The 23,344-nt window shown below is 43.8% G+C and overlaps 2 protein-coding genes across 3 annotated transcripts in view; both read left to right on the top strand.

The window, feature by feature from the left end:
* CFAP52 (cilia and flagella associated protein 52) overlaps positions 1-1,627 on the top strand; it is a 43,805-nt gene extending 42,178 nt beyond the window's left edge. The window contains exons 13-14 of the mRNA XM_058559715.1: positions 248-359; positions 1,210-1,627. Of these exons, the coding sequence (XP_058415698.1) occupies positions 248-359; positions 1,210-1,385 (288 nt within the window). The 3' untranslated portion in view covers positions 1,386-1,627. The remainder of the gene's footprint in view (positions 1-247; positions 360-1,209) is intronic.
* Positions 1,628-3,488: 1,861 nt separating this feature from the next.
* Positions 3,489-23,344, top strand: part of USP43 (ubiquitin specific peptidase 43) — a 59,110-nt gene continuing 39,254 nt past the window's right edge. For both annotated transcript variants that reach the window (XM_058559714.1, XM_058559713.1), the window contains exons 1-3: positions 3,489-4,056; positions 12,955-13,086; positions 19,984-20,087. In XM_058559714.1, coding sequence (XP_058415697.1) covers positions 3,559-4,056; positions 12,955-13,086; positions 19,984-20,087 — 734 coding nt within the window. In that variant the 5' untranslated portion in view covers positions 3,489-3,558. The remainder of the gene's footprint in view (positions 4,057-12,954; positions 13,087-19,983; positions 20,088-23,344) is intronic.

Here is a 23,344-nt window from a genome sequence, read left to right as displayed (position 1 = left end):
TCACAGTCTGGCTTTACCAGCATATCAACATCTCTTTAAATAGAATGCAAATTTAAAAACCAATACCAAAAATGTTACAATGGTTTCTCCACCCCCTGCTTTACCCTATTTATAATTTCAGCCCATGTATCATCCCATGGTATATTTTTGCTACCTTCTATATAAAGTAGAGCCATCTTTTGTTAGCATGTGTGTGGATGATTCCACTGAGCTGAATCCTGCCTAATGCTTCTTTCCTGAATTCCAGATTGCTTACTGGGAGGTGTTTGATGGGTCAGTCATCAGAGAGTTGGAAGGTTCCTTGTCGGGGTCAATCAATGGTATGGATATCACACTGGAAGGAGTGCACTTTGTCACAGGTTAGTCCTAGGGTAAGAAAAGAAAGCCAAGCCCGGTTTATTTTGATGGGAACGTGGAACTCCACGTGGGAGGCATTGCAAGTGACTGCAAAAGGGTCTAAAGGGCGATGTGGTTAGATTCAGGCTTGAGCACTGCAGCCAGTGCAGCTGGAAAAGAAAAACCCAGAAGTCACATTTCAATGAGAGGAAACGTTTGCCCAGGAGCCTAAGGGCACAAATAAAAGCTAAGCCTTATATTGCTTGCTTTTTTGTGGTGAGCATCGTGATAGAAATGGGCCTTTAAATGGCCTGGGCTGCCGAGTGTGCTCTGCTCTGTTATTTTCTACTGACGTCTTAAATGCCAGGCTTCTAGATCAGCATTTCCAGGGGACATTTGCCACACAACTTGCCTATTGGAACAACATCAATATCATTTCCTGCCAGGCTCTTTGATTCTCCAGGACATTAACAAATAAGTGTTCCAAATGAATTAAAGTTTCACAAACACACTTACTTAGAGCGAGATGTAAAACTAGACATGGTGAGATCCCTGTTGCACACATACATGTCTGTGTATACCTGTACACTTAGAGAGAAAAGACTGGAAGGAACTAAACCAAGATGTTATTAGTGGTTATTTCTGGGTGGTGGGATCAAGGGTGATGTCACCTTTTTGTATTTTTTTTCCCCAAATTTACTACAGCAGATCTGGACTTTTATAATCAAGGAAAAGAATTATTATAAAGAAAGCTTTTTCTTCCTTTAAGTTGGCACATGGGGATTGTGTTGAAAACGACCCAGTTACTTGAAATCTGGGCTGTTTCTCTCTCTTCTATTGCAGCAAGGCCATATAACTGTTTGTCTTTTTCAGGGGGAAATGACCATCTGGTCAAAGTTTGGGATTATAATGAGGGTGAAGTGACTCACGTTGGGGTGGGCCACAGTGGCAACATCACGCGCATCCGGATAAGTCCAGGAAATCAGTACATTATTAGCGTGAGTGCCGACGGAGCCATTCTGAGATGGAAGTACCCATTTGCCTCATGAAGCGGCAGAGACCTCCCTGATTCACCGCATTGCACACGGTTCTGTTGAAGGCTGAGCTCAGATAATGCCAAGACTGGTCTTGATTTCTCACATCTGTGTTTTTGTTCTTTAGTCAAAATATTTTATCTCTAAGTTTCTCCTTTCCTTTATAGAATGCATTTTACATTCTTAAATGGCATATTAAAATTGAAATATGTTCAAGAATAATTTGTCCAGACTGTAATTAAAAGTTTTTTATTATGAATAAATTCCCAGTTGTTGGTTTCCTGTCATACTCTCTTTTCTACGACTCTGCAAAACCCCCAGCTGTTCCTCATGATTTGTCCACAGATAGCTGTGCTGATATCCTCTAAAAGTAAGGAATGTGAGCTTACCTTTTTACTCAGCATTTCATTGGTCAAGCTGCATGGGGCAAGACTTGGATTTGAATCCAGATCTTGGGTAGGGTTTTTTTTTTTTTTTTTTAAACTCTCTGAGCCTCTGTTTTCTCTTTGTAAAGCAAGAATAAATTCTTGCTCAAAAGATTATTGTGAGAATTAAGTGAAATAATGCATTAAAGCATCGGCAGAATTCCTGACAGAGTAGAGAGTTAAACATGAAATACGGTGCTTCCTCCGAGAAAATGTGTCTTGTTGGGGATCTTGGGGTGATTATCAAAGATGAAATTTCATGGATGGTTTTTTGGAGTTGGCCATAAAATCTTTCTCTTGTACTTACCTTCTGAAGGACGAGGGAATGGACCTTGTGTATTAATCATCCAACCGGGTATTCTTTCCCAGATAGGGTAAACAATGGCATCTTCCGGAAACACTTCAATTCTCCAATGCACAGCACAGTCCTTTGTTCTAAGCATATTCTTTATCTTTTAACTAATGCTTCTTCTTTGCATCAAGTAACTTGCCGCTGCCCTCTTTGACATATCAAGGAGGATATTTAATAAATGACCACTTATCCAATAATAAGTAACATTTCAGGGCGTTGATATAATAATGCATCCTACTGCTCCCTTTTTGAGCTAGAAATTGATGAGAGATCCATTTTGTAAGACTTCGCCTGATTAATCATAAACCTGACAGTTACAGGATAAAGTGAGCAGAGGCCCTCGGGGTTACCCAGGGAATCAAGGGCCGGGCAAGGCCAAGCCAAGTCTGATTGGGCGACAATTCAGCAGGGCTTTTACGTCGAGGAGTGAAAAGAAGATCGCGTAGGGGGCGCGCCTGGAAGCCGGAAAACTTCCTGGCAAGCAAATACCTGTGCTGAGATTGGAAATAGGCAACTCGTGGGTGGCAGTCCGCAGACCCGGGTCAAGTTCCGGTTCCCCTGACTTACGGGTCTTGTGGCCTCGGTACCCTACGTTAACCTCTCGGAGCCCGTTTCTCCACGATTCAAAGCGAGGATGATCAAGATCTCGCTTGCAAGACTTTTTGGAAAATGACTCTAGTCTGTAGTTTAAAAAAGCAAACCATAAGCATCTCGGCTGTTTCACGCGCGGCAACACGCAGCTCCCAGTTCTGGTCCCAGGATGGCGGGTCCGGGCAAAGGCTCTGCCTCTCCTACCGCGCAAACATGCTGGAAGGAGGTGGCGCCACCCGTCCGCCCACACCTGTGCCTGCGAAGGAACCAGCGGTACACAAAAGCGCTCCCCTCCCCTTCACAGCTCCCAGCCTGCGTCTCTCGCTAGCCAGAGGCTGCCCACTCCCAGGCATTTCTTCTTATTACCTGGACGTAATTACAAGAAACTTAGAAGTAGCCAGGGCTTTGCAATTTACTAGGTGCTTTCAAATTTATCATCCCGCTGTTACTTCCACAGCTTGAAGGCTGGTAGAGTAATAGGAACAGAGGTTAAATTCAGGTCCGTCGGTTTATAAGCCGTAAGGACGGGTGGGGAGCTCGAACTCGGCGACTCCCAGTGCTTTTATTGGCGGTCCGCGCCGCGGGGGCGGGCCCGGGCTGGGTGGGGGTAGCCGGGCGCTGCCCTGGGGCGGGCCCTGCGGCCGGATTCCCGCGCGGGGCGGGGCGGTCCCGCCCTTGGCTCCGCCTCCACCCGGTCCCGACACACCTGGCCCGCAGGTAGCCGGCGCGCGGGCGCTTTTCCGAGGCTGTAAGGGCCTGTTAGCGGCTCGTCTGCGTCGGGGCCCGGGGGTTCCGCGCGGGGAGGCGCGCCGGCGGGTCCATGGACCCAGGCCCGGGGCCCGCGGCCGGAGAGGGGCCACCCGCGCCCCGGCCCCGCCGCCGCCGCTCCCTGCGCCGCCTGTTCAGCCGCTTCCTGCTGGCGCTGGGCAGCCGCTCCCGCCCCGGGCACTCACCGCCCCAGCCCCAGCCGGGACACTGCGATGGCGACGGTGAGGGCGGCTTTGCCTGCGCCCCGGGCCCCGCTCCGGCGGCCCCCGGGAGCCCCGGGGAGGAGCGCCCGCCCAGACCTCAGCCCCAGCTCCCCGCCGGCGACGGGGCGCGGCCCCCGGGAGCGCAGGGCTTGAAGAACCACGGCAACACCTGTTTCATGAACGCCGTGGTGCAGTGTCTCAGCAACACCGACCTGCTGGCCGAGTTCCTGGCGCTGGGGCGCTACCAGGCGGCGCCGGGCCGCGCCGAGGTCACCGAGCAGCTGGCGGCGCTGGTGCGCGCGCTCTGGACACGCGAATACACACCCCAACTTTCCGCCGAGTTCAAGGTAGGCAGCGCTCCGTGCCTACCGCCCTGCCGCGCGGCGGCGGCCGCGCTCTGGCCATTCTGGTTTCGCTTCTTGGAGAGTGTCTGCTCCATCAGGAAAGGGTTTCACGGGGCCTTCTGTAGATGGCATTTACCAGTTCAGCCTCAGGTTACGGCCGTTGTTTCGAAGTGATTTGTTGTGCTATTGCTTGCATACGTTTTCTTATGAATTAATTTCACCCAGGTATTTTGAGCGGGGTGAGTAGAGGAATTTGGCAGATTTGAGTGTATTCAGCATTTTTGCGTCCAACAAACATCTGTTAAAGTATTGAAGGCCTTGTGGGCCAGGCAATGTTCTAACGCCCGAGTTTCCAGTCTGGAGGGGTGCGTTGTGGGGATTGGACTTCGAAGGCCCAGGCCTTGGAGGAAGGAGGTGATGCTTGAGTTGAGATGTGAATGAGGAGAAGGACTCAGCCAGGCCAAGATCTAGGAATAATTCCGGTAGAGGGAGCGGCAGGTACAAAGGCCATAGGCTTGAGGGAGCTGAGAACTGGAGACATGGAAAGACAACTAGTGTGGCTGGAGCCCAGGAGGGGAGAGTGCGGGCGTAGACTAGGTTGGCCAGATATGTAAGGTCTTGGAGGCAATGGTAAGGAGTTTGGATTTTATTCTAAGCCCAGTGGAAGCTGAGAAGCTGTGGTCCAGGTACGGTGCTGTGTGCCTGGAGAGACGGTGCGTGTGCTGTCGGAGATGGCATCCTCCTGTTTCGTGAGTGTTAAATCCCCTACAGCGAGCATTGTGGGGTTGTATCCATTGTCCCCAGGATCACCGTCTACTTACTGGGGATGCTGCAGGGTCATGAGGCTTTGGAAGTTATGTGTATGCCTTCACTCGGGGTTAAAGTGGGGTGTTTGTTTGGGGTCCCAGTTGGATTAAAGAGTTCCTGATAATTGATGCGCATGGCTTGCTTCCTGCTAAAAAAACCACAGCTCTGGACAGAGAGCTGAAGCTCCCCATAGACTAGTGATTGTTGTTCTTGGGGGAGGGGGGAACCTGTCAGTGTTCATTCCACAAGCATCACTGCTCTTGAGTTTCAGCCTGAGAAGGCAATCCTTGCCATGTGACCACGAGTCTGCCAACCCCCACCTTCCTCTCTCCTGCTTCCAGCAGTGAAGCGCTGTTCTGCAGGAGTCCATGGGTCAAATGGGTGCCATTAATATCTCTTTTGGGCAACGTTCACTTTTTAAATGAGGCAGTATCGTATAGTGGTTAAGAGCAAGGTCTCTGGAGCTTTGTGACCTTAAGCAAGTTTCCAGATCTCTCTGTGCCTCAATTTAGCTCATCTGTAAAATGGGACCAGAGTGGTGGTGCCTACCTTATTACAGCCTTGCTGTGAAGATTAAATGAGTTATATGTACAGCACTTAAAACAGTGCCTGGCCCCAAGGAAGCTTTCATTATTCTATCATTACCCTCCTCACCTGCAGAGACCTAGAGGAGGAAGGGAGGGAATCTTCGTGTACCTTTTCTCCAGCCAGATGCATTCTCATCCAGTTACTGCTGAGATGGGAGGGGCCAGAGTAGCTTGAAAAAACTTCCCAATTAGTAATCACCCTTGGTGGCTCACCGGGATTTCCTACTCTCTCTTGCTCTCAAATCCCTGGGGCCTGGAATCTCCTGGTGAGCCTTGGGGAACTGAAGGATAATCAAGTTGTTAGTATGTTAATGAGGGTGATATAGTCTGGGGCTTCCCCGGACCTTTTAGGTAGCCAGCCTTGGGGGCAGTGGAGAATTCCGGAATCCGGGGTTTTAAACCTTGGTTATTGAAATCTGGGTGAGCGCCTCTTATTTTACAGATGAGGAAACATTCATTCATCCAACAAATATTTCTGGAGTGTCTAGACACTATACCAGGAACATGGAATACGTGAGTGATGAGTACAAAACCTGATCCTGGGGCTGCTCCCCAGAGGCTTCTAGTCCAGTGAGAGAGGTGGATGTTAATGAAATACTCACACAGGCACATGATTAGAGCTGGTGACAAGTGCTAGAAAACAAAAATACAAGGCGCTATGGCAGTTCTGGCAGGAGGATGTTATCTGATGGGGGGAGGTGGGGCGGGGCGGGACAAGAAGGCTTCCCACCAGAGGGAAGCATGGAGTTGCAGGATGAGGGGTCGACTAGGGACATGGGAGGGTGGGCTTTCGGACCCTGGGACTGAAAGGGCCATTCACTGAGGAGGGTGGGGCTGAGGGGCCTTCTGCTGGCTGGGCAGAAGAAATGAATGATTAAATGAGTTAAAGAACGCCTGTGTGACTGGGGGAGGCTGGAAAATTGGTTGGGGACAAACTACGTAAGGTTTTGTGAAGGAGTTTAGTCTTGAGGAGGGATTTTTAGCTTCATACTGAAGAAGGGAGGGAATTGAGAAGGGGCCAGCATGCTGGAGTGAGTTAGGCCAACCCCAGCCATGCCAGTGGGATGGATTTTTCGGGTTCCCCCTTCCTGAGCCCTGAGTCACCTAGCCTCCCACAGAGAGCAGGACCACTCTTTGTTTTACTATCAGATGAATAAATACATCAAAAATATCCTGTCTGTGGTAGTACCTGTAATACTTTGCTTTTCTAATGTTGTAATTATAAATATGTGTATACTATAAAAAATTGGAAAGTGCTAAAATGTGAAAAAAGATCTTGAACTCCGCTAGAGGTAAACATCTCTAGAGACAGTCATCATAAACATCGATGTGTTTCAAAGCATATACAGTTGGAAATTCTAGTTTCACATCCTGCTTTTTTGATTTAAGTATTATCATAAGACTTTCTCCTGGTCATTAAAATGTTCTACAAAACTTAATTTTTAATGGTTGTATAATATTTTATTAAATGAATGAATCCCTAGGGAGACGTTTATGTGCTGTACAATTTTTCCAGTTATCAGACTGCATTGAAAATTCTCGTATTTATAAGAATACCATCCCATTTACAATTGCAACAAAAATAATAAAATACCTAGGAATAAACTTAACCAAAGAGGTGAAAGATCTGTACACCGAAAACTATAAAACATTTCTGAAAGAAATTGAAGAAGACACAAAGAAATGGAAAGATATTCCGTGCTCTTGGATTGGAAGAATTAACATAGTTAAGATGTCCATACTTCCTAAAGCCATCTATAGATTCAATGCAATCCCTATCAAAGTTCCAACAACATTTTTCACAGAAATAGAACAAAGAATCCTAAAATTTATATGGAACAACAAAAGACCCCGAATAGCTAAAGGAATCCTGAGAAAAAAGAACAAAGCTGGAGGTATCACACTTCCTGATTTCAAAATATACTACAAAGCTATAGTAACCAAAACAGCATGGTACTGGCACAAAAACAGACACACAGATCAATGGAATAGAATCGAAAGCCCAGAAATAAACCCACACATCTATGAACAGCTAATCTTTGACAAAAGAGCCAAGAACATACAATGGGGAAAAGAAAGTCTCTTCAACAAATGGTGTTGGGAAAACTGGATAGCCATATGCAAAAAAATGAAAGTAGACCCTTGCCTTACACCATGCACAAAAATTAACTCCAAATGGATTAAAGACTTGAATGTAAGACCTGAAACTATGAAACTTCTAGAAGAAAACATAGGCAGTACGCTCTTCGACATCGGTCTTAGCAACATCTTTTCAAACACCACATCTGACCGGGCAAGAGAAACAATAGAAAAAATAAACAAATGGGACTACATCAAACTAAAAAGCTTCTGCACAGCAAAGGAAACCATCAACAAAACGAAAAGACAACCTAACAATTGGGAGAAGATATTTGCAAACCATACTTCTGATAAGGGCTTAATCTCCAAAATATATAAAGATCTCATGCATCTCAACAACAAAAAAACTACCAACCCAATTAAAAAATGGGCAAAAGACCTGAACAGACATTTCTCCAAAGAAGATATACAGATGGCCAACAGACATATGAAAAGATGTTCAAAATCACTATCAGGGAAATGCAAATCAAAACTACAATGAGATATCACCTCACGCCAGTCAGAATGGCTATAATTAACAAGACAGGAAACAACATGTGTTGGAGAGGATGTGGAGAGAAGGGAACTCTCATACACTGCTGGTGGGACTGCAAACTGGTGCAGCCACTATGGAAAACAGTATGGAGATTCCTCAAAAAAGCAAGGATAGAACTACCATATGATCCAGCTATTCCACTGCTGGGTATCTATCCAAAGAACTTGAAAACACCAATTTGCAAAGGTACATGCACCCCTGTGTTCATTGCAGCGTTATTCACAAGAGCCAAGACTTGGAAGCAACCTAAGTGCCCATCAAGGGACGAATGGATAAAGAAGATGTGGTATATATACACAATGGAATACTACTCAGCCCTAAGAAACGATGAAATCCAGCCATTTGTGACAACATGGATGGACATTGAGGGTATAATGCAAAGTGAAATAAGTCAGAGGGAGAAGGTCAAATACCGTATGATTTCCTTCATTAAGTAGTAGATAATAACAACAATAAACAAACACATAGAGACAGAGATTGGATTGGTGGTTACCAGAGGGGAAGGGGGGAGTGAGGAGGGTGAAAGGGATAATTCGGTACATGTGTGTGGTGATGGGTTGTAATTAGTATTTTGGTGGTGAACATGATGTAATCTATGCAGAAATAGAAGTACAATGATGTACACCTGAAATTTTTACAATGTTATAAACCAATAAAAAAAAAATTCAGAAAATTCTCGTATTTAAATCATTGTCTTCAGTTCTGAACATTTCCATAAGCTTAATTTCCTGAAGTGAAATTACATGGTCAGAGCAAAGATATGACTATTTTGTTATTTTTATGTTTTTTGCTTTTTAAATCAACTTTATTGAGGTATAAATTATGTACAGTAAAATGCACTCATTTTTAAAAATTGAATCATATTTGACATACAACATTATGTAAGTTTAAAGTGTACCACATATTGATTTGATACGTTTATGTCGCAATATGATTGACATAGTAGTGTTAGCTAGCATCTCTATTGCATCACGTAATTATCATTTCTTCTAGTGTTGGGAACAGTTAAAATCTGGTCTCTGGGTAAGTTTAATGTTTGTAATACAGTTTTGTTGTCTATAATCACTGTGTGTGTGTTAGGGTCAGCTCTTATTTATCTACTAGTTACAAGTATGTACTCTTATACATCTCTCCCATTCCTCCATGCCCCCATCCTCTGGAACACACCATTTTATTCTCTGCTTATACAATTTCAGTTTTTTTAGATTCCACATATAAGAAATATCATACAGTATTTATCTTTCTCTGTCTGACTTATCATAATGTCCTCAAGGTCCCTCCATGTTGTTGCAAATGGCAGAATTTCCTTTTTTCTCATGGCTGAATAAAAATGCACCCATTTTAAGTGTAGAATTTTATGAGTTTTGACATGTGTGTACCTGTGTAATCACCATCCCAATTTTAAATATTTATTGTTTTTCACTTTTTAAATCAGCTTTATTGGGCTTGATTATTGTTAGCACCCACATTGACACATTTCAAATAATTATTTCAAGTTTCAGATACACCAGTGATGCATATTGTCCTGGGCGTTAGATATTCTTCTCTCTTATTAATTTACTGAACAAAAAGAAATAGCATCTTGTTTTTATTTTTATTTCTTTGATTGGGAGTGAGGTATAGGATTTTCCCATGCTTCTTTACTGGTTCTAAGACTGCTCTTGGAATTGTCTGTTCATGTCATTTGTCTATCCATTCTGCCTTGGTCTTAGTATTATTTTTACTTGTTTCTGTAAGTTCCTCAACCTTGGTCACATTTGCTGCAAATATTTCTCCAAACTCTCTCCTCCCTATCTTGATACTGGAAATTTTAGATTTATTTATGTCATACCTTTTGATAAATATTCTATTTTATGTGCTTCTAGTTTTTCTATGGTTATATTAAGAATTTCAGCCATCTGGAATTTATCTTAGCTTATGTGCTTAAGGATCAGTTTTAGACCTACAATTTTAGACATACAGTATGCTTCAAGTGATGTACTAGAGGCATTGCTTTTTAAAAACAAGTATGCCTTTTTCATGACTCTTACATTTTGGAAGTTCTGGACAAAACAGTAAGACAGGCAATGGAAATGGAGTAAAAAATATTAGAAAGAAAGTTACTAAATGGCTCTAGACATCCATATTTGAGAATGACCACTGTCACTAAAGAGGTCAGATATAAGATAGAAAGTTTAAAACAATAGTCATTTAGAATATATAAAAATCAGATTTCATTCATAAAAATAAACAGAAATATGAAATAACTAGGAATAATTTAATAAGAAATATGTTAAAAATTATCGGTGTTGAGAGAGAAGAAAACACACACACAGATAGAGCTATGCCATGTTGCAGGGTAGAAACACCAAATATTGCCATCATCCCTCTCAGGTTAGGGTTTAGCTTCCATGCAGTTCTAGTCACATTTCAACAGACTTTCTATGGTAATGTTTTCTGTAGGAATCAGTAGGTAACGTTATTTAAAAAAATTCTGGCCAATACCTGCCAGATACTGTTATAATTGGAAAATGACCAATAAAGAACAAGGTTCACTGTAAAAAAATTTGCAATGTACAAATGAAAATGAGAAAAATCACCTATGGTCCCATCCTTCTGTGATAACCATTTGTTAACATTTTGCCACATAGTTTCTGGTCTTTTATCTTTCTATCTGTAAATATATACAAAACAATCTCAAATATATATTTTTGCATTTTTTTTAAAATGAGAGGATCATTTATTTTCTCAGTATTTCCTCAAGCATACTTTTTAAAGCCATCAATATGAAGGTGCCACAAATTTTCTCTAGATATCTTGGATACAGAAAGATTTCTTTGCTTGTATTTCTCATTTCCTTAGCTAATTCCCCAAAAGGGGAATTACTGTGTTTATATAGAGGGACATTTTTAAGGCCCTATCTTGTCTATCTACTTGAAGTTGTCAAATTCTTTCTGGAAAGGTTGTATGGCGTTATAGCCAGGCTTAGATGAGGAGAGGTTGGTCGTAAAGGATTACCATGATTAGCAGGAGAGGAATGGATTTTACCTGGAAGGAAGAAAAAATAAAGGCATAGACTTTTGAAATGGGAAAGTATGTTTGGGGCACCTGAGAGGCTCATTTACCTGGAGCTTTGAAACACTTGAGAGAGTGGTGAGAGACATGGGTGGGGCCAGACCAGAGAAGGAGTTGGGACTACAAGGTGGTGAGTAAGAGCATAAGGGGCATGATATTATCCAGTGGGGCTGTAGGAAAATGGGTCTGTTGTAGCAGGCAGGCAGTGGGTTGGCAGGGAAGAGATTCTCGGGGCTGGGCCTCTTGGTAGGTGGTATTGTCATCTGGGTCAGCAGTAGTTAGGACTCAGCAGTGGGAATGGGACTACCACAAGGGCAGGACAGAGACATTTTGGGAGCCAGAATACAGAATGCTTGACAGTTGACCTATGTGGGCATGAGAGAGTGAAAGAGGACACTGACATTAAGAGGAAGAGCAGATTTTAGAGATTTCGAGTTGGAGGGGCTGGCTGGTCCCCCAGGACAGGATGTTGGTACTAAGGATATAGGTTTGAGGGTGGCTGGGGGGTAGGATTACCAGGTAAAATATGTGATACCCGGTTAAATTTGAATTTCAGATAAACAATGAATAACTTTTTAGTATAAATATATCCTAAATATTGCATGGGACATACTTATACTAAAAACATTCATTGTTTATCTGAAATTCAAATTTAACTGGGCGTCTTATATTTTTATTTGCTAAATCTGGCAGCCCTCCTTGGGGGTCAAAGTGCAGAGACGCCTGGGACAAGAATCCAAACTAGACCCTCCAGTGAACCCAAGGTAGTGTGATTGGGATAAAGACTCAGAACCAATATTTCAATCAATTAAATCTTGAATTTTGCTTTGTCTCGTGCTAAAATTTCCTTTAAATTCCAATGGAAGAATAAAAGAAAGAAAAAGAAAAAAAGCCCAGGCTATTTGACTTGATTGGCAGTGATGAAGATGGTCCAGGTCTGCAGCCTTGGCCAGACTGCTCTCTTTCGTGGGCGTGAGCAGAGAATAGACCTGTGTGGGACAAGGCTTCATGCCTGGCTCTGCAGTCTAAGGATGGGACAAGTAACCATAATGCACTGCACGTGAACACGCGCACACACCCACGCGCGCACACACACACATGCACAGACACACACGGAGATTTGCTTATACTCAGACGCTCATGCTTGCATATGCATTAAAAAAAAATCCCTGGAAAGATGCTTGAGAAACTGCTATGAGTGGCCTCCCTGTGGGGAGGGGCACCCAGGGATAGGGCTGGGTGGAAGGAAGACTTTTCATTATCATCCTTTTTTTAAAAAGTATGTGCATATATTACCCTTTGAAATAAACTTTTACAAGCTGGAATATGCATTTACACGGAAAATGACAAAATTGTCAGACAATTCCATTATGGGGTGAACAGGGAGACACAGCATGGAGATAAGACTGATGGCAGCGGCCAGGGGCGCATGCACTCCAGTGATCAAGGGATGAGAGTTTCAGGGAGGACAGGTGGTCAACAGGATCCAAATATCCAGCAGAGACCACCCTGTGGGTTTTCAGAGGACAGTACATACATTACTACTCTTTCTGGAAAAAAAGATGCCTTCTCCTATACAGAGAATGATCATAGCATTTGGGGACACTGCCCTCAAGAGGGCAGGCTTCAGCAGGAAAGAACATTTCTCACCCCACCCTGTTTCCGTGTTGTCGTCCCAGGTCAGGGCAATAGTGACCACTGGTAGACCTGGTGCTTATAGGCCCTTATGTGGTTGTTGGAAGGTCCCAATTGACCCTTTGTTTTTCTTTTCCCTTTGAGAATGCTGTTTCGAAGTACGGCTCTCAGTTCCAAGGCAATTCCCAGCACGACGCCTTGGAGTTCCTGCTCTGGTTGCTGGACCGCGTGCACGAGGACTTGGAGGGCTCATCCCGAGGGTCAGCGTCTGAGAAGGTGGGTCACTCTCGAAACAACACATTGTATTTGATTTTCTTTTTCTCTCTTGAATATTTACTCAGCTTCTCAAAACAGAATCTTGAAATTCAGATTCCCAGATTCCTCTGTCTTCTAGCTACTACACTCCCAGTGCTCTTCCCTGCTCCTTTCTCCTAGCTCTGTCTGTTTAGACAAGGCATTTCCACCCATCTCAGCATTTCTTATTGTCTCTAATCCCAGTGATGTAGTAAATAGGATTTCCTTTTGGCTTAAAGTTTCAAAAATCCTTTTGTCAATCTTCCATGCATTAGTATGGTCATCTGAGGCCGTGAGTACTGTTGCTTATTATTTTCAGATGGTACGATTTTAACTGGTTTCTTAGTTACCTATCCTAGAGAGCAGTGCTTCCCAACCTGTTTTCAAGACACAGGATGGATGATCTTTACATGTGTGCGCTTAGCATTCCCAGATTTTGATGAAACCTCAAACCTTTGGGGGTAAGAGAGCACTGCAGTCATTTGTAATAGCACAGGTAATTGATACATCAGCTATGTTCTCTATGGTCTTTGCTAAATAAAGATCAATGACGGGTTCTGCTCTAATGCTCTCCTTTTGTCTCTCTTAAGAGAGTAAAAGCGAGTGAAGTTATTATACCATGAGCAAGCAAAGTTATTGTAACAATATCCATGAATAATCTGCTGTAATTTAAGAAATGTTTCACAAGCTTTGGTAATTAATCAGTCACACATTACTTTTGATGTGTCTCAGAACTGCTCCAGATGTAGCTACAAGAACTGCTTTATGAATTTTTTTGTCTCAAATCTGGACACTTGATTCCCATCTCTCCCGTGAATTAATTATAAAACCCTTTGGAAGTCTTTAAGTCTTTGAACCGTCGCCTTCCCATCCTTTCATTATTTTCTTGGAGCCCATCATTCTAGAGTAATAAAGAATGAATGACACTTGCAGTTCTTCAGGATGAATACGTCTAGAGATGTAATGTACAGCCTGAGGACTATAGTTAATAATACTATATTGAATACCGGAAATTTGCTAAGAAAGTAGATTTCAGGTGCTCTCCCCACACACAAAAAATGTAACTATGTGAGGAGATGGATATGTTAATTAGCTTGACTGTAGTAATCATTTCACTATATGTATGTCAATCATCATGTTGCACCCCTTAAATATATACAATTTTTATTTAAAAAAATTTGAATAGCTCAGGAAGCTGAGTCATATTTTTTTTTAACTTATCGACATAGCCAGCTGTTCTGTTTCTTTCTTTTTTAAAATGGCAACTTGCAACTTTAAGAAAATAAGACCATAACCATATAGTCTCCAATAACAATAGACCTATTTTAAACAACAGTGTGATGTAATTAAAAGCTAAGAGCTTGACAGAGCTGCAAAAACAGTCCACATGCCCAAGATAGCAGATTGCTGAATGCATAGAACAAGGGAAATAATGATTGTACGGTACTCTGTGCTCCTCAGATCATATCTTGGAGTGTTATGTACACTGTGAGTAACTACTGTCATATATGGAGTATTGCTGGAGTTATTATCCCCATTTTATACATGGGTAAGCCACAAATCAGAGAGATTGGGCAACCTTCCCGAAGAAACACAGCTAAAGAAGGGAGAGTCAGGATTCAAGTCCAAGGGAATCTGGCATGAAAGCCTGATTTCTTATTTTAAAAATAATCACCCCAGTCACCCCAAAACACACAAATGAAACATCACCAGAACAGAACATGGGAGGACCATACACTCACAGGTTATGGCAATTTCTGTGGGTTGTGGGATTATGGGTGATTTTTCTTCTATGTACAGTGACTTTCTGTTTATCTTATTCAGACCCTTTTAGTTGCAAATCACAGACATTTGACTTGATCCAACTTAAGGAAAGGGTGTATATTGCCTTTTAGAACTTGTAAGTCCAAGGGCTGTACCAGCTTCAGGTAAGGCTGGATCTAAGGACTCAGATGCTATCACCTACTCTTTAGCTCTCTCTTTATCTCTTGCTTCATTCTCAGATGGCTCTGCCACATGGTGGCAAGAAGGGCCCCTGCAATGCTTATATAGTCTTTAGAGCTTAGGACTCCAGAAAAAGCCCAGGGAAGAGTCTGATTGTCCCAGCTTGGTTCACATCTCCATTCCTGGGCAGGTGGTCAGCAGAATGGGATATTCTGATTGGGCACACAGGTCACATGCCTGTTGGGGTGAACTCCACCCAAATCACGTGGGCCAACGAGGGCTTTTATAGAATTGGGGTGGTTGCTTCCCCACAGAGAGAAATGCTGAGCAGATAAACATGTCCCCTAAACTGTGTATTCCATAATCTTGAAATGAACACGTTTTGAAATCAGGATGATGTATTTTAAAAAAAGATACTATTTATTAAATGTTTGTTATGTGCCAGGCTTCTAACTTGATGCGTTTTATGATTTATTTCACTGCCTGACACACAGGAGACTCGCACTAAACTGTTGAATGATTGAGTAAATGAGTTATCATGCTTCAATATTTGAAAGGATAACTCATATTTTACAGCTAGTGAAAATTTAAGTTAAGTTGTCTAGGGTCACTCAACTTCCGCTTGGTAGAAATAAAATTGAACCTGAGTCTATTTCAAAGCCAGTGTGCTGGATCCCTTTCTTTATCAGGATCCCTTTCTTTATCGTGAGTGTCTTATGCTGACTCAGTTCCCCACCAGAGCATGAGAGGAGACCAGGGTGTCTCTTCCTACTGGCCACATGGGAAAGTCTTTTTGTCTTGTTTACCCTCCTCCCCTCTCCCTGGCTGTGCCAGGCAACTCTTCCTCCCTGGAAAGTAGGAGGGATAGATAGCCTTCTAAATTGCCTTTCAGTCTTCCTGTTTTGTCCCTTAGTGTCAGGAAAAAGCATTGTGCTTAAGGGTGAGAAAGATCACGGAGAGGTTAAGTAATTTGCCCCAAGTCAGATAGTAAGTAAGGGGGAGAGCTGAGATCCAAATCTAGGAAATGCTCTAGAACAGGGTTTCTTAACCTCAGCACTTTAGACATTCGGGGCTGGGTAATTCTTTGTTGTGGAGGGCTGGCCTATGCATTGTAGCATTCATAGCATCCCTCTACCCGCAGATGCCAGTGGCACCCCGAGTTGTGACTGATGACCAAAAATGTCTCCAGACATTGCCAAATGTGCCCTGGGGGACAGAAGCGTGCCCCCCACGCCTGCATTGAGAACCTTGGCTCTAGAGCCTTTGTTCCCCGCCACAGTGCACCAACCCCAAACCTTTCTTTAAGATAACATTGAGGTTATTTAAGCCAAGAGGGCCTGCCAATAATTCTTTTTAACAACTTCAAGACCCACATAAAAGCAGCCATAATTGGCCTCCCAGTTTCCAATATGCCCCACTGCTATGTGTTCTCTACACCGTAGCCAGAGTGACCTTTTCAGAAAGGAGGTAAGATCATGTCACTCTCCTGCTTAAATCCCCCCGGTGGTGTCCTGTTGCGCTTAGAACAAAATCCAGACTCCTATGTGGCCGACAGGGCCCTACCTGACTGGGCCTGCCACTCAGCCTGATTTCAGGCCTCTTTGCCTCTCACTCATTGGTCTTGGCCGCACGGGCTGCTTTCGGTTCCTTTAACGGGCCAAGCATGTTGGAAGTATGCCATGACCTAGGCAAGAATTTGACCTGATTGAAATGAGAAAAGATCTTTTTCTCTGTCTGGGGTCAAAGCCTCTCCTGAAATTTGCTCTCAGAAAATTGGGCTGCCTGTGGAGGCCTGGCTGCGAACGCTTGAAGGTAAAGAGCAGAGCTGTTGGAATTATTTGGCACAAAACTTCAATTTCCCTTTCCAAGAAGGAAAGAGACTGTCCTCTGCGTAACTCTGAACAATTTTTCTTTTTGAGGTTATTTCTATTTCAAAACATATGAAAGACATATACCTAGATTTATTTGAAGCTGGAATAGAAAACATAAGGACCACTTTCTTCTCTGTTATTGTAATGATTCTCAAATGTTTTTATCCGGCGAAAAGGGCATATTTTTACTATCGTATAGACACTATCACACAAGCAATCTTTCTGGCAGTTTATCTTACAAAAAACGCCACTCTTACAGAATTAAGAAAGGGACGAGGCTGGGGAGAGGACCAGGAAGCCAACCTTATTAAACACCTATTATGTGCCAGGCACAGGATACACACATCATCTTTTTTGATTTTAATGACGGCTCCGTGAGGTGGGTGTGATATTCCTAATCCTTTTAGATGGTGGAATGAGGCTCAGAGAGAGATTCGGGATCACTTGGCTAGCAGAGTAGAGCCAGCCTGGTCTGACCTCATAGTCCATGCTTTGTGAAAGACCCTCTGCTTGTCTTACCCCAGCCTCATTCAGGATTTTCTGTTTCTTTCCCCCATCCCTGGGTGATCCCATCCACAGTCACCCCCAACGTGCTACATTATCGCCTTGATTCAGAAGCATCCTGGATTATTGTGAGGTCTTTGGTTGCAAGTGGTAACAACCAACTTCAGCTGACTCAAACAAGAATGGAATTTATTAGAAGACCAAGGGGCAGTGTGCAGGATCAAAGAGACGGCTGAAGAACCAGGCTCGGAACCATTGAGAATCAGACAGCTCTGGGGGGGGGGGGGGTCTCAGTGGCAGGAACTGCTCAACTGTCCAGAACTACTGCTGGAATCAATGTTTACAGCCTTTCGGTCACTCTGCTCATGATTCACATGCAAGACAGGAAAATCTAGTTGGTCTAGCTTGGGTCATGTTCCTGTCCCTCAGGAGGGGAGGTGAGGACCCCTGATTAAGGAGCCTTGCCATCTCCCCATGGACTGGATTCAGTGTTCCAAAAGGGGTGCTACTACCAAAGAAGAGGAGTGAATCCTGGTCAACCAAATATCGCAGTGTCCACTCTGCATCCAGGTTCTCTCTCCTCAGAGTGCCCTTCATGTCCTTGCCTTTAGACGTCTCTGCCTGGGTGTTGAATCACCCTCAGACTCAGCGTGCCCTTCCCTGACCCACTTCTTTTGACATTCCCTCTCCTGTTATTGGAACAGGCGTTCCCCAGGCACCAGACTGGAAGCTTGCAGTTGGTCGTGTTTCTCTCTTCCCTCTTTCTCCTCTGCTCCCCCATCAGGTGCTCAGTTATGAGCTATGTACACAGGGTGTCTAGAATCCATCCCTCCTTTTCATTTTCACAGCTCCTACTCTAGTTCACCCTGTTGTGACCTGGACCCTTGAGCCTCCTAATCTGTGTCCTAACCTCCAGACTTATCCTTCATCCTGTGAATGGCTGTCAAGTTATAGCATCTCTCTGCACATGTCACTACCACTTAGGTTCAGAACCCATCAGATACTCCCCATTGTGGGACAACCACAGGAAACACTTCAACAGCCAGGCACTGTTCTAGGTGCTTTATATATACTCTTTTAATCTCAAAACATCCCTATCAGGTAAGTACTATCATTCATCATCGCTTTATTACACTTGGGAAACTGTGGAACAAAGAGATTGATAATTTATTAGCTGGGTCAGAGGTTGAATAACTCTCCAGCTAAGTGCCAGTGCAGGCATTTGAACCCCAGCAGTCTGGCTCCAGAGTCTAATTCTTAACCCTGGTACTCTGCTGTTCACTGAACCTGGTAGTCTTCTTTAGGACACTGAAGGACCCACCCAGTGTGGCACCAGGCTCACTCTCCAGCCCTGTTTTCTTCTTTCCTTTGCACATCCTGTATTCTGGTCAAATTGGGCTTAATGAAATAGTGGGACAAATAAGCATGACTGTTCTGAGTATTTGTCACTCTTATTTGTTCCAATATTTTATTATGAAAAATTACAAACATATGGAAATGTTGAATTAATTTTTCAGTGAACACCTCATACCCACCACCTAGATTCTACAATTAACATTTTCCTAAAATTGCTTTATCGCATTTTTATCCACCTGTCCATCCCTCTATCCACTCATCACTCCATCTTTTCTTTTTTCTCATCTTATTTTTTTGATGCATTTTAACTTAAATTTCAGCCATCGGTATGCTTCACCCCAAGCACTTCATGTGCGTTCCTTTTTCCTGGCTCTTTGAAGATGCTAGCCTTAAAGATTGGAGTGATGTGGCCACAAGCCATGGAATTCCTGTAGCCACCAAAAGTTGGGAGAGGCAAGGAACGTTGTCTCCCCTAGAGCCTCCGGAGGGATTGCGACCTTGCTGACTCCTTGATTTCGGCCCAGTGATACTGATTTTGAATGTCTGGTCTTGAGAACTATGAGAGAATAAAATTCTGTTGTTTCAAGCCACCAGTCTGCGGTCATTTGCTTCAGCCCCAACAGGAAACTAATACATAAGGGAACGGGAAGAAGGAGATAGTAGGACTGATGTGTGGAGCAAAGGAGGCTTATGAATTATTCTAAGGTGCAAGGTGGTTTGACTGAGAAAGATCGTGCCTGTGTGAAGACGAGCTCACTGGAAAATGTGAACAGGAATGGTTTAGCAGGTAGAAGGTGGGAAGACTGGGTATGGATGTGTTTGAAGTGATGGCAGCCCACCCAGCTGAAATGTACAGGAGACATCTAGACACAGGAGGCCCACAGGATGGAGGTAAAGAACGGGGTAGTTAATGCAGAGGAAATAGTTGAGGCTGGGGGAGTATGTGTGAGCATTCGCCAAGGTTCACGCTTCGCTTCTGCTCTCTCACACATGCTCTCTCTCTCAGGGAGTGTGGGGGGTCGGGTCGAGGGATTGGAGAAGTGGTGAATTATGGTAAGGCAACATTGAAGGTCCAGGTTCTGCAGAGTCCAGGCCCAGAAAGGGATGCTGTGGGCCCAGGAGGAGGCCATAGGCTCAGTGGTCTGGAAACAGTGGGAGATGGGAAGTGTTTCTAATCTTGCTTCCTTTCGTCATTTCTCTGCAGCTTCAGCCTAAAGCCAGTAAAACCTCTGAGAACCTCCTGTCACCGTCGGCTCAGCTTTCTCTAGGTCAAAGCTTTGTGCAAAGCCACTTTCAAGCACAATATAGGTAAGACTGTAGGTAAGAATGAGGTGTGTTTAGAATGTACCACCCAAGGGTTCAGCAAACTCATATGCTGGGAACCAGTCTCCATGGCTAGGTTTACCCTGAGATTACAAACAACAAAAACCACACACACCCTCCTCTCTCCCGTTATAAATCCCAATTAACCACTCTCTCATGTTGTCTCTGACCTTTAGTATTTCTTCTTTCCCTTCTTGCTGGCTTCTGGGCCCTCCATCTCCTCTTGAAGGAGGGGTGATGTGAGGGTGCTTCTACAGAGTGTGAATGTGGAGGCCAGGATCTCACCAGCAGACAATCATTGAGAAGCTGGCGAGACCCTTCTTGTTTGTTCTTGATTGCCAGAGACCCCAGTTTAACAAGTTATTTTTGAGTTCAAGATTTCCCAGCATAATGGAGGATATAAAAAAGTATATAATTATATAGCATTTGACTTCAGAAACTATATGTTCTCTTTGGGCTTTTATATACGGCAGTTCAGAGATTGATATAAGGCAGAATATTTTCAAGTATGATAGTGTTTTAGTGAAAGCACAAATTGTAGTGAGAGATCTAAAGAGGGAGAAACCCCCCTGGGCTTCTCAGAGGAGGTATGCCTTTTGATAGGTTCTGAAGGATGAACAGGATTAAATGGGTGGGAACATATTCAACAAGAATGAAATCTGCTTGAAGATGGGAATGAGCACAATGATCAGGATTTAGGGGAAGCCACTAAGGAGAGAACCTCCTCTAGGTGACATGCTTGCCCATATATTTTTAAATTTAATCCTTATAGGAGCCAGAGGAGATGAGTTACCATCTGAGAGGTTGGGGTTTTTGCAAGAACACATAGTAAGTGGCAGAACCAGGATTTGACCTTTGATAGATCTCTGAAGCTCAAGTCCTGCTGTTGCTTTTGTTGTAATTCTTCCTCTTCCGTTGCTTTTCCATCTCACTTTGTTCTTTTCTTGTGATTTTCTGCTGCTACTTCAGTTGCACAGAGACTCTGCCCTCTTATTCTCTATTATAGATACCAAAACATTTTTTAATATTTTTCTTCTGGATGTTGCATTAAATCATTTTCAAAGGTGGGCTTTTCTCTGAGTCTTCTAGATACCCTTCCTTTTCCTTTGCTCTGCTAGGTTTTTCATAGGTCTCCTATTGGCTTTTTTCTCTTATTTACTTCAAACCAAGTAATAATTATTCAGTCTTCTAGAATTCACTTAACTTACAGTCATTTACTTCCATCCTCTTTGGGGATTTGTATTCTTTGTGTTTGGAAAGGAGGAGGCGACTTAAAATTGCCCAGAAACCATCCTAATTTAGAATTTATATTATATTCAGTGATCACCAATAAAATAAATTGGATACAATCATGTCTTTGAAGTGATTGTTTATTTAGGAAGACCAAATAGTTGCTGAAACACTTTGGAAGTATGCCAAAGCTGCTTTCTACTGGAGCAGAGAATCCACAGCACTTGAGAAGTTCTGTCTCTGCCTTAGCCGGGAGGAGGACCCTGAATGACCTTGAGTGACAGCCAGAATGACCTTGGGCACTCCATTCCTGCCCTTGATTGCTTAGCATATTGGGTGCTCTTCTAAATGAGCCCAAATTTCATGTTGTACATGAAGTAAGGCCCACTTATTTCCTGAGAAATGTGGTATGTGTGGAGGAAGCCTAGATTTCATGGCCACTGACCCTTTTTAGCCATGAAAGCTACTTGTAGGGTATCTGTCTTATCTTCAGGTGTCCAAAGCAGAGTCTGCTTGAAACAAAAATGAGACAGAGGAAAAGAAGAACAGAGGAAGAGGAAGAACATCTAGAAGGAGGGAAAGAGGAGCATCAGGTGAGGGCATGTTAGATGATGGGGAAGGGTCTCCAATAATGGCCACCAGCTACCACTCATTGTACAGTAAATTCACTTATTTCTCTGCTCACTCCGTTCTCTCTTCCCTTTTGCTCTCTTGCCCACACATACTCTCTTCCTTTCCATCTTTCAAATATTTCAGCATCCGATATTGTGCTTTGTCCGTTGGTTACAATGAGGAGCATGACTCCTTGCCCACTAGAGATACTAACCAAATATACCCATTTATTCTCTAGATCTTTAATTCATGCCTGCTACGTGCCAGGCTCTCTTCTAGGTGCTGGGAATTGAGCTGTGAATGAGACCCAGCCCCTGTTCTCATGGAGCTCACATTCCGTTGGGAGAGGTGTTAGATAATACACACGTGAAGAGACAACTTGTGATAGTGATAAGTGAAATGATAAGGAGTGACTTGGGAGGTGGGGGAGGCAGCCAACCTTCGATAAGGTGGTCAGGGAAGGCTTCTTTTCAGGGGGATCATTTGAGCTGAGAACTAAATGACAAGGAGTCAGCCATTCAAATATTTGGGGGCAGGGTATTCCAGGCAGGGAAAACAGCAAAGGGCTTGGGGTGGGAATGATCCTGGCAAGTTCAAGGGACAGAAAGGCTGAGGTATCTGCCAAGCAGTGAAGGGTGGGAGGTGAGGCTGGAGAGGTGTCCAGTCCAAGTGTGGGTTGTAGTGTAAGGGGCACAGGAAACCACTGCGAAGTTTAAAGCAGGGTGTGATCTAGTTATGAATTTACGTGATCACGCTGGTTATTTTGGTGATGAAGTGAGGCAAGACTGGAAGCAAGGGCAGCAACTGATGTTGTGCAGTCCTCCCAGTGGGAGAATGATGGCAGCTGGCACCCCAGAGATTGTGGTGGAGATGGAGAGAAGTCAGTGGCTTGGGAATAAGTGTTGGATGTAGAGTCAACAGGACTTGCTAATGGGCTTAAGGGTGTGGGGTGGAGGGACTGAGGGGCAGATGAGAATCTAGGGTGACTCCCGGATTTTTATATAGTTATATAACTGGTGAGTGCTTTGAAGGAAAAGTTGAGGGTACTTTGAAGTGCATGTAATAGGTGTGAAAGAGGGAAAAACTCTTGTTTTCCTTTACACTACTCTCTACTACTGCCACACTCACACTTCTGACACCAGATGTGTGGGTATTTTTCCCACACCAAGCAATTCTGCAATTCTCTGTGGACGTCAACTGAATGTCCTACAATTTAACTCAATTCTGATACTGTCTACTTGAAGTTAGCACAGACCCCACAGGTTAAGGGTTTGGTCCCACAAGACTGGCCGCCCCCCCAATCCCTACCATACTCCAATCACTAGTCCCAGGTTGTCACCTGTGCTTCTGACCAACTGGCTATAAATTGGCAGCTTCTACAACCCCCTCCTCAGGTTCGG

This window comes from Diceros bicornis, chromosome 18 (genome assembly GCF_020826845.1).
Source record: "Diceros bicornis minor isolate mBicDic1 chromosome 18, mDicBic1.mat.cur, whole genome shotgun sequence".
NCBI classification, from domain to species: domain Eukaryota; kingdom Metazoa; phylum Chordata; class Mammalia; order Perissodactyla; family Rhinocerotidae; genus Diceros; species Diceros bicornis.
This window is presented reverse-complemented; position numbering and strand designations above follow the sequence as displayed.